This window comes from Plecotus auritus (genome assembly GCF_963455305.1).
Source record: "Plecotus auritus genome assembly, chromosome: 3".
Classification (NCBI taxonomy): Eukaryota; Metazoa; Chordata; class Mammalia; order Chiroptera; family Vespertilionidae; genus Plecotus; species Plecotus auritus.
Window position 1 is genome coordinate 198,225,883 of NC_137772.1, and position 10,510 is coordinate 198,236,392.

Consider the following 10,510-nt stretch of genomic DNA (forward strand, 5'->3'; position numbering starts at 1 on the left):
TCCGACTGCTGGTTTAGGCCTGATCCCAGTAAATTTATAGGACATCTGGCAGTTGGACATCCCCTGAGGGGTCTCAGATTAGAGAGGGTGCAGGCTGGGCTGAGGGACACCTCTTGCAATGCACAAATCTCATGCACTGGGCCTCTAGTATATATGTAAAAGCCTAAGTGACCAGTCAACCACTTGACCGGTAGCTATGACGCACACTGACCACCAGGTGGAAGATGCTCAACACAGGAGCTGTCCCCTGGTAGTCAGTGCATTCCCACAGCGGGAGCACCTCTCAGCTGACTGATGGGTGCCAGACACTGGGCTCACAGCTGGCGAGCGCAGTGGCCGCAGTCGCAATCCTCTCGCGCTTCTGCGGCAGCACTGCTGAGCGGTGGCGGTGGCAGCAGGCGCAGCAGGCCAGATTGAGTGGGAGCAGCATGGTGCTCGGCCTGGGCTCAGGTTCCTCCCCGGCAGCCTGCTGCTTTGTGCACTACTGCATCCCCCGAGGGGTTCCAGATTGCGAGAGGGTGCAGGCCAGGCTGAGGGACCCCACCAGTGCACATATCTGTGCACCGGGCCTCTAGTTGGCTTAATAAGTCTTTGTGTCTAAATAGTAGCTCCAAATTGTTTTTAATGGCATATGCTCAAAACTACCCTAGGATAATATTTTTTTAAGTTATTATTGGATGGTGGAAGTATGGGGTGGAGTTGGCCTTAGAAAAATGAGAGCAGCATTACTTTTTAAAGAACGCACACTTGTCTCAAGTCAGTATTGCTCCACAAGACAGAGCAGACCAAGAAGGAGCAGAAAACAACATGAATGATGTGAAGCTTGCTGTCCTGGGTGGTGAAGGAACGGGCAAATCTGGTGAGTGGCGGTGTTTCCTTGGGCATGGTGTAGAGTGAGAAATATATTGATGTATATATAAAACTTGATATAACGATATAACTACATATTGTGTTTTATTAGCAGTTTTCATTTTATAAGAAAGTTAGGCAATTCACTGTATATTTAAAGAATTTATAAACAGCTTAAGAAAGATAACTGTTGAAAGTATTAGTTTGTATCTTGTTTTACTGATGTTTAAATTCATAGGAATATAGAAATAACAGGAAACCCTCCATCACTATCCCACTTACTTCTCACTCCAACACACCTGTTCTCATACCCACCAGTGGCCAAACAATGGCCATGAAAGGATTCTTCTGCCTTAGACTAGGGGTGAAATGCCATTCCTTAAAACCTGTGGATCATTTCCTAAATGCCACATTACAGGGGGGAAAAACACAAAGCAAACAAACTCTGGAGGGGCATGGCTTTGTAGATGCCTAGGAACTAAGCAACATTTGCCCCTACTTGATAAGCCATCTTTTATTTTTGTTTTGTTTTTGGTAACATTATTGTAATGAGGATGCCAGCAATAGAGCCTCCTGAGCCTTAGGAATCATAATTGGCCAGATCCAGACACTGTAATGAGCTAAACCAACACTATGGGTCCTTTTTCTAGTTTCTGTATTTTGAAGTCTCTCTATCCTTAAGCAACTGCAATTGCTTGATATTGTCCTTGTCATTATGAGCATGTAGCACCTTAGAACCGCATTTAATTTGAGAAAGAAAACAAAGATATGTTATAATTCTTGCATCTCAGATTTAATGAGAAATCTATTTCTGTTACAAAAGGTAAGTTGCCTTCTGTGTTTGCATTTGTGAATTAATTACACAATGATTTGAGTGGATAACATTCTAAGATCACTTTCTTTCTCCCCTCCTAACCTTTATCATTGTACACTGGAAATCTTGCTGACTATTATTTAGACCAGAATTCAGTAAAGCTTTACGATCTTCCTAATGCTTGGTCATTTTTGAGCTGAAAGATAAACCTCTATGTACATAACTAAATTATCTGTATCCTAAAATAGAAAGGACCATCAATCCTGCTTCTTTGTTTTTCAGCCCTTACAGTGAGATTTCTTACCAAGCGATTCATTGGAGAATATGCTTCTAATTTTGGTAAGTATCTACTTTAGCCTTTTTCACCCTAAAATTTCATATCATAATTAAACAATAATTCAGATCAGAAAATAATTTTAATAGAAACTTTCATTTTTACACTTTAAAGCAACTTATTTTTTTTTTCACAGATTTTGGTTACAAATGCCAAAATAAGTACTTGAACTGATAAAATTCATCTAATTTCATGTTAACTGAGATGGATTAGAAAGTCACTTGGTTTCAGTTTAAAACTAGCAAAACTGAGATCCACCCCCCTAAAAAAAACACATATTGTAGAGCAAGTATGAATATTTTTGTATGCTATGAAACAGTTTTGAAATTAAATCAGCATCTGTTGAAAGATAAGGGCAAATTAATTATAAAAGCACAAGTAACTTCAAAATAAGCTTTATTTTTATTGCAAAACTGTGTGAAAATATCAGGAAAATTATGTCTTGATTAAAGATCACATCTAATTATCTAGGCTGCTTATGTAAGTTCCAGAGAAATTTTAAAAAAGATACCAGGGTAACATGATATAATTTTATTATTTTGATCAGGATTAACATGACATATGGGAAATATCATGGAGGGGAACTAATAAAATGGGGAATGTTGCCAGAGGTATGAGTATATTTTTGGCTCAGCAATTAATCAACATAATTGTACTAATATCTTACCTGATTGAAGGTATGGGGAAAATGTATTGGCTTTTAATTTAAAAAGAATGACAGATTTATAAGGAATGTGAAAATTGGGAAAAAGAAAATATTATGTTCAATAATACTTATTTAGAGTAAAAGGAAATTATAATAACAAGTGTGTTTTTCCATGAGAAATAAATATAAACAAAAATCTTTAGCATTCAGTTATGGGATATCATTTTTAGAGTATTTTAGAAAATAACTTTAGAAAGTATTGCATTGTGTTGTTTTCTACATATATCCAATATAGTATTTCAGTACATATGACACTGTGAGAATCTTAGGACAAGATTCTAGAAAGAAGAAATATATAGAAACAGAAATTCTCATTGTTTTATTTCTCAGGTCAGCAATCTCAGTCAAAAATGTCAACATAACACATAAGCTAGCAGTCAGACATGAGAGAATGTTCCAGAACTACAAAGCCAAACATAAATAAAACAACGCCCCGAAACAATAGCAGTAATAATGAAAAAATGCCACCTTAATCTTTTATAGGATATAGTTTATTAACAAGGTATACACATTTCTGGTTGTTACATCCCTACTAAGAAGATGAGACCTAGAGACATTTTGAAAAGATCACTGAATGTGCAAAAGGTGACCACCGTATGAAAACAAACTAGTGCAAAAATGATTCCATTTTGTAAATAAAGACTAAAAGGAGAAAAAATAATAAAATTCTAAAAAGTTAAGAGTTGATGACTCCTGATGGCTGTTGTTGAGTTTTGAGATGGACTTAAAAAAATGTCTAGAAGGAAATTTTATGGTTCACAGTAGTAAACTTAAGTGAAGTTTAGAAGGCATTGTCTGAAAACATATTTAAGGTTTAATGAAACTATATTAATTTTATTAAATGTAACTTATAAGGATTTTAAAACTCATCCCTAACTCTCTGAGGTTGGCCCCCAAAATTTCTGCTACAACTCTCTGCTGTGAGTTACAGAGAGTTTGCCAGAATAGGTCATGATTTTTTGTCAGTATTCCATTTTGGAGAGGAGTGGGTATTTATTAAAACACTGGAAGAACAGTTACAGAAATAAAATCCTTCATTCATTCAAGAAATATTTATTGCACACCTACCATGTCCCAGGTACTTTTAGAGGTAAAGAGGTTATAGCAATGGACAACAACAAAAATGAAACAAATATCAAAACTCTCCTAAGACTTACATTCTGGAGGGGAGGTTAGTCAGTTAAAAACATTAAATATGAACTATGATGTAAAACAAAGCATGGGAAAGTGGTCCTATATGGTAAGTGGTAATTTATAATAGGGTGGTCAGGTTATACCTAACTGAGGAGATATTTGTAAAGAGACATCAAGGTGGTAAAAATTGAACCAAAGATACTTGGGGGGATTACATTCCAGCAGAAGAAACAATTATCAAAGTTCTGAGGCAGGAACATTCCGGAAAATGTGAGGGATAGAATGCAGCATGTAGTAGCTAAAGTGGAGAGAATTTTAGAGGCAAGAGCCAGGGAGTTCTATTGATGTCATAGAAGTAATAGGAGACCAAATAATCAGCTACATTCTCAGGCATTTTAAAGGTTTTGGTTTATCCAAGTGAGATGAGGAGCCATTGGAGCACTTAGATCAGACAAGTAACTTGATCTGGTTACAAGGTTCACTCACATTTGCTTCTGTTTTGAGAATAGATTAGGCACAAGAAAGGAATAATGTGAGGGATGAAGCAGAGGGATTAAGTTAGAAGGCTGGGTAATAATATAGGCAAACAATGACGACTTTGACCAGTGTATTAGCAATGGTGGTGATGAGAGGCTAATAAATTCAAAATATACTTTGACAGTAGAGTGAAAAGGGATTTTTAACAGAATAAATATGAGATGTAAGAGAAAGAAAGAATCAATGATGATATTAAAGCTCTTAATCTGAGAAACTAGAGTTAAGGACATGCCATTTAATGAAATGGAAAATTGTGGAAGATGCAGTCTTAGCAGGGAGATGTCCATTTTGTATATAAGTGAAGATGTCCAATTGTAGTAGTTGTTCCTATCTGGAGTTCAGGAAAGAGGTCTAGGCTATAGTTTTAAATTGGATTCATTAGCAATATTTGTTACATAAAGGCTGACTGGATGCGATTATCAAGGGAGTGAGAATAGGTAGAGAGGAGATCCATAAACTAGGTTCATGCTTGGAGTGTGGGAAGATAGGTATGGCAGGTCAAATAAAACAAAAAGAGTAATATGGAGCAATAGGGAATAAAGCAAACAAAAGAGTGTGTTGCCTTGAAAGACATGTTAGGGAAACCTTTTAAGAAGGCAAAAGTGATTAACTTACTTATGCTACTGATAGAACAAGTAAAATCAAGGCATAGAAACTGACCATTGTGTCTAAAACCATGACCTTGATAAGAACAGTTTGAGTTAAGTAATTGAAGTTAAAGCTTGATTGGAATAATTTGAAGAGCATGGGAGGAGAGAAATTGGATGCAGGAGGTATAGGTGCTTACCAAAAGGCCAGCAGAGAAATGGGGCAACAGTTGAAAGATTGTGAGATCTAAAAGATTGTCGAGTTAGGAGAAATACAGTTGTAATGATACATACAGTAAAGAGGAAAGATTTATGATGCATAAGAGAGATGTAGAATTTGTGAGGCCATGTCTTTCACTAGGTCAGATAAAATGCTGATTAGTTCATAGGAAATGGATTGGCCTTAGATAGAACAGATAATTCATCCATAGTAATAGGATGGAGCATATAAGCACAAAGGCATGCAGCTGAATAGGTGTGGTGAATTTCACTTGTGAGAAACATATATGAACAAATACAACAAATACATGTTTTTTGACCACTAGCAATAAATGAAAGCCACTGTAAAACTCCATTAAAATATGACAGCTTGAATTTGCACACTGTAATCCAAATATAGGTCCATTTTTTTTATTCTGGAGTATGTCCATACTGACAATGAACATATGCGTATTTTGCAGAATCCATCTACAATAAGCATTTGTGTTTGGAAGGGAAGCAACTGAATCTAGAAATATATGACCCTTGTTCTCAAGTAAGTAAACAACATACTCTTTTATTTTTTTCAATCATTATTAGAAGAAGATTGGATAAGGGTCAGTGTAAAGTTGCCAGTCTTAAAACTGAATTTTATTTTCTTATTTTAATTATTAAAAATTTAAGAGATTCTTTTTAGTGTTATGGATTTCATTATCTAGCTTCTCTGTAAAGTATGACTAAACTGTCATATTATAAATATCTTTAAAATACAAATATTAGGCTGGATTTATAATATACTAGAGGCCTGGTGCACAAATTCGTGCACCAGTGGGGTCCCTTGGCCTGGCCTGTGGGATCAGGCTGAAATGGGCTCTCCAACATCCCCCGAGGGTTCCCGGTTTGCAAGAGGGCACAGGCCAGGTGGAGGGACCCCACTGGTGCACAATCGGGGATAGGGAGGGACGAGGGAGGTTGGGCAGCTGGGGAGTGACCAAGGGAGGACTCTAGGGCGTTTCTGGCCCATCTCATTCAGTCCCGATTGGCCGGACCCCAGCAGCAAGCTAACCTACCAGTCGACTGTCTGCTCCCTGTTGGTCAGTGCACATAATAGGGAGCAGTTGAGCAGCCTTAGCATATCATTAGCATATTACACTTTGATTGGTTGAATGGATGACCAGACACTTAGCATATTAGGCTTTTATTATATAGGATTTCTATCAGGTCACAAGTAGCTGTTAGAAGTTAATAATGGCTTATCATTCAAGTTTATATGTTCACTGTTTCCTTTGTGACTAACCACTGTTGATCGAGCATTAAATAGATTTTGAATATAAACTTTTTTGTTTAATCAAATACAAAAAAAGTGAAAATAGTATTATATAAATAACAGCTGTTCAAGATTTCAAAACAACTCCATGGGACAGATTATTTTACTTGATGAAAATCTACCTTAAATCATTTGAGCTAAACCTTATCTTTTTTTACTGATTTAAATATAGCACCAAAATCAATAGATACTCTATTTATTAATATAGATAGAAAATATTATATCTTTTTCAAAAATATATGTGGATATTAATTCAAAAGACAACTATACCTTATCACTTTTTCAAAGAAAGTTGAGATATTTTCTTAGAGAAAAGTTGTAAAATGAGATAGAAATGATTTTATGTTAGTTTATATTTTAAGCACTTTTAACCAAAGAGAATGATGAGGAAATAAGCTACATTTTAGAAAATGCCAGTGTTTGGCTTATTGAATTCTCTTCTAAATGAAATGTGTCTTCATTAATTAATTCTGAAGTGTAAATACAGGTGTCAGATTCCACTACTTTCAATGTGCTCGGTTTGTTTACAGCCACAGAAAGCAAAATTTTCCCTCACAAGTGAGCTGCATTGGGCAGATGGATTTGTTATTGTGTATGACATCAGTGACAGGTCTTCGTTTGCTTTTGCAAAAGCACTAATCTACAGAATTCGGGAGCCACAAACTAGTCATTGTAAAAGGTAAGACATTTCTCATTCCTCTCTCCTTTCTTTTTAGTAAATCATCATAGAGCTGTAAGCATCATTAGGAAGAGTTTAATACAGCCTTCCAATTACGAAATTTAACAGCCCTGAACAATTCACCTTCCATTCCACAGGAGTTATACATGTAGTAAAAGGACTAAGATGAGAATACTTCATATCCTGGCTGACATAAACAGTTACTTGCCCTGAGTAAATGGCTATTTTACAAGACAGCTTCTCTTGTTAACATGACACTCACTTGCAAAATAATGGTCCTTTGTACACAAGATAGTTCGCTTTCCAACCTTTTCTTTTCATTCCCACAAAAATGTTAAGGATACTAAATAAATCCAGATTTATTACATTTGTCATCCAATTTCTAGTCATTTGATTGTTCAATGTATCAAAGCAAAATAGACAGCATAATGAAACCTATACAAATTCTAAGTATGAGAATACAGTTTTCTTCATTTCACCTCCTAAAATAAATAGCTAACCAGCAATTACCAATTAATTATCTTGACAAAAGTAACTATGAAGAAAGACAAAACTGTGCCTTCTTGCATTAGTAGATATAAGTTTAAACATATAAATTACCTACTTTAATTTTTTGTTTTATAGCCTTTCCCATTTAAAATGTTTCTTTTTATTGAAAATGCTGATGTAAGGGTTTCCGTGTGCTCTTAACCAAATTTGCCCTTTGTCTAAAATAACATTCTAAACTGAGAAGCAAAAAAAGCACAATATTAGTGATTTTTATATCTATTTTAAATGCCCACTATCAGGAAACCATCAGATAATAATTGATAAAGGATATTTCCCTGGAGTCAGTTGGCGTAAATTCTTGCTATATCTGATTGACCTTAGGTAAATCCTTTAATCTCTAAGACCTAATTTTTCTGATTATAAAACTGCTGGAAGCATGTTAGGAGAAAAGTATGTCATGTTACGAGGGTATCCCACATCTCTGGTTTCCAATAATATTACTGTGTGGTTTCTTTAAACATCATTGTTTCAAGCATTAAATGTTTTATATGTAAGCATCATGACTTAGGTAAGGGACAGAGATAATAATCCTTTGATATTCCTCCAAATCAAAGTAAGCACTCAAGAATACAAAAGAAAAATACAATAAACAACAACAACAACTGTCTTTAACATTTCCAGACAATCTTCTTGATGTCCTGACTAAATAATTTGTATTTTCAATCTGTATAGACTAGAAAAGCAACATAACATTGTTTTACTAAAATTACATCCCATATTTGTGACCCACCTTCAAAATATTTTACAATTCTCCATTAATTCTTTATAATAATTTTCTGAACTTTGTAGAAAAAGTTATCATTAATATCCTGAAAAATCCAACACATACAGTGCTTTTCCCCTCATGGTTCACACTGTCATATGAATGAAACTAACCCTTAGTGGAATCTGAGGACAGTATCTTTTCAGAAAGAGTTGATTACTGCATTTATTCAATTATTTCCTATAGTAGATATCTTGGCAGAGTTTCTCACCACTTATGAACTAGTAATCTTACCATGTTCTTTAGACAAAACTCTGTTTTAATAATGTTTTGTTGTAACAAATGAGGATACACTGATATTTGCCAAAGACATTACCTTAACAGGGAAACATATTTCTTAAATAAACAGAAAAATTGTACAAGGTCATGAGATTGTGAAATTTTTTCTTTATTATGTTATAAAGGATATTAACAAAGAATAAACAGCAATGAGTATGGAATAATATTATATCTTATTATATATATAAATTGTCCAATTACAGTAACTATTTAGTAAAGAGTCAGTCTTCTTTCAATTGATAAGAAAAAGAAAAACAATATTTATTAAGCATCTTTTATTGCTTGGCACTGTGCTAGGTATTTTTATATACATTATTTCATTTAATTTCAATGAGAATTCTGTGTGACCATGACTATTTTACCATTTTTCACATATAAGAAAAATGAAAATTGGAAAAATAGTAATTATGCCTCATTAGTAAACAGAACCATAATTCAAGAATAAGTTTGTGTCACTTCAAATCATATGCTTTAAGAACCTTGCTTGCTTCTCTGTCATTTACTACATTCTATCTGAAATAATTGTTGCTCATACCTGGGGATATGTGTCAAATACACATGACCATAAATAACACATACTTTTTTTTTTTCTGTTTTGGTCCATAATTCTTTTTACATAAACCTACTCAATTAAAAATAATTTTTACAAACAATCTTGCCAAAGAATTGTGTATCTGTATTTCAGAGTTGTGGAATCAGCAGTGCTTTTGGTTGGTAACAAGCAAGATCTCTGTCATGTGCGAGAGGTTGGCTGGAAAGAAGGGCAAAAACTGGCATTGGATAACCGGTGCCAATTCTGTGAACTGTCTGCAGCAGAGCAGTCTCTGGAGGTAGAAATGATGTTTATCAGAATCATCAAGGATGTCCTGACAAACTTCAAACTCAAAGAAAAGAGAAGATCCAGTGGATCTAGATCAATGGCCAAATTGATCAATAATGTATTTGGAAAGAGAAGGAAATCTGTTTAGTAGACATGTGATCTCAAGGGTTTATTATATCAGAGAGTTTCATTCATATGCTAATTTAATTTAACCTTTGTTTGCAATTAAAAATATTTTAGACATATAAAGTGATTGAATATGAACTACAACTGTGTTTTTCAATATATAGTTTGCCTTTTTGGTTGTTTGTATTTTGTACACTCTGCTTCACACTTAAACTTCTCTTTATTTCACAAAATCGCCCTCAGTATAAACTATTGGTGGATTACTATACAGTTTGCTTTGCAAATGAACATTGCTTCTGTAATTTTATTAAACTACCATTCTACAGGCCTTTTTACCTTTATTTTATGTATTTCTTTAGAATAAACATATGGTTATATTCATGTATTTCACATTTTGTAGGGCTTAATTTGTATACCTGTATCACTTCATGATCTATTTAATAGAAATACGTGACTTTAATTTTTAAAATGTCTTCATGATAATCTATTGAGTTACTTGATAATACACACATATTACTTATAACTTAGGCTTTAAGAAGTTAAATGTTTTGCCCATAAGTACACAGTTTGTAGTTGGTCTAATGTTGAAAAATCTCTGCTTTGCTTTGTATGCTAAGCTAACAGGGGCGATTATAACAGAGGAATTAGCTTATACAGCTAAGATCCTCTTGGGACCAAAAGATTAGTCTTTTATAGTTCATTTAGGAATTATACATCGTAAGAAAAGAAAAAAAGTAAGAACTGATTGGTAAATATATAACCTTTAAGGACTTATTGCCCTGAAAGAAATATTGCATTAGATACAAAC

The 10,510-nt window shown here is 34.4% G+C and overlaps 1 protein-coding gene across 1 annotated transcript; it reads left to right on the forward strand.

Annotated features, from left to right (window-relative positions):
• The first annotated feature begins 765 nt into the window (after nt 1-765).
• RERGL (RERG like) lies at nt 766-10,082 on the forward strand. Its single transcript, XM_080661114.1, has 5 exons — nt 766-859; nt 1,946-2,002; nt 5,642-5,715; nt 7,017-7,165; nt 9,442-10,082. The coding sequence occupies exons 1-5, from the start codon at nt 808-810 to the stop codon at nt 9,722-9,724; spliced, it is 615 nt and encodes a 204-aa protein (XP_080517240.1). The 5' UTR covers nt 766-807; the 3' UTR covers nt 9,725-10,082.
• Nucleotides 10,083-10,510: the final 428 nt, after the last annotated feature.

Coding starts and splice junctions, on each gene's coding strand:
- RERGL (XM_080661114.1), top strand. CDS start 808: ATGAATGATGTGAAGCTTGCTGTCCTGGGTGGTGAAGGAACGGGCAAA. Junction 2,003..5,641: donor AGAATATGCTTCTAATTTTG/GTAAGTATCTAC, acceptor CGTATTTTGCAG/AATCCATCTACAATAAGCAT. Junction 7,166..9,441: donor CAAACTAGTCATTGTAAAAG/GTAAGACATTTC, acceptor TCTGTATTTCAG/AGTTGTGGAATCAGCAGTGC.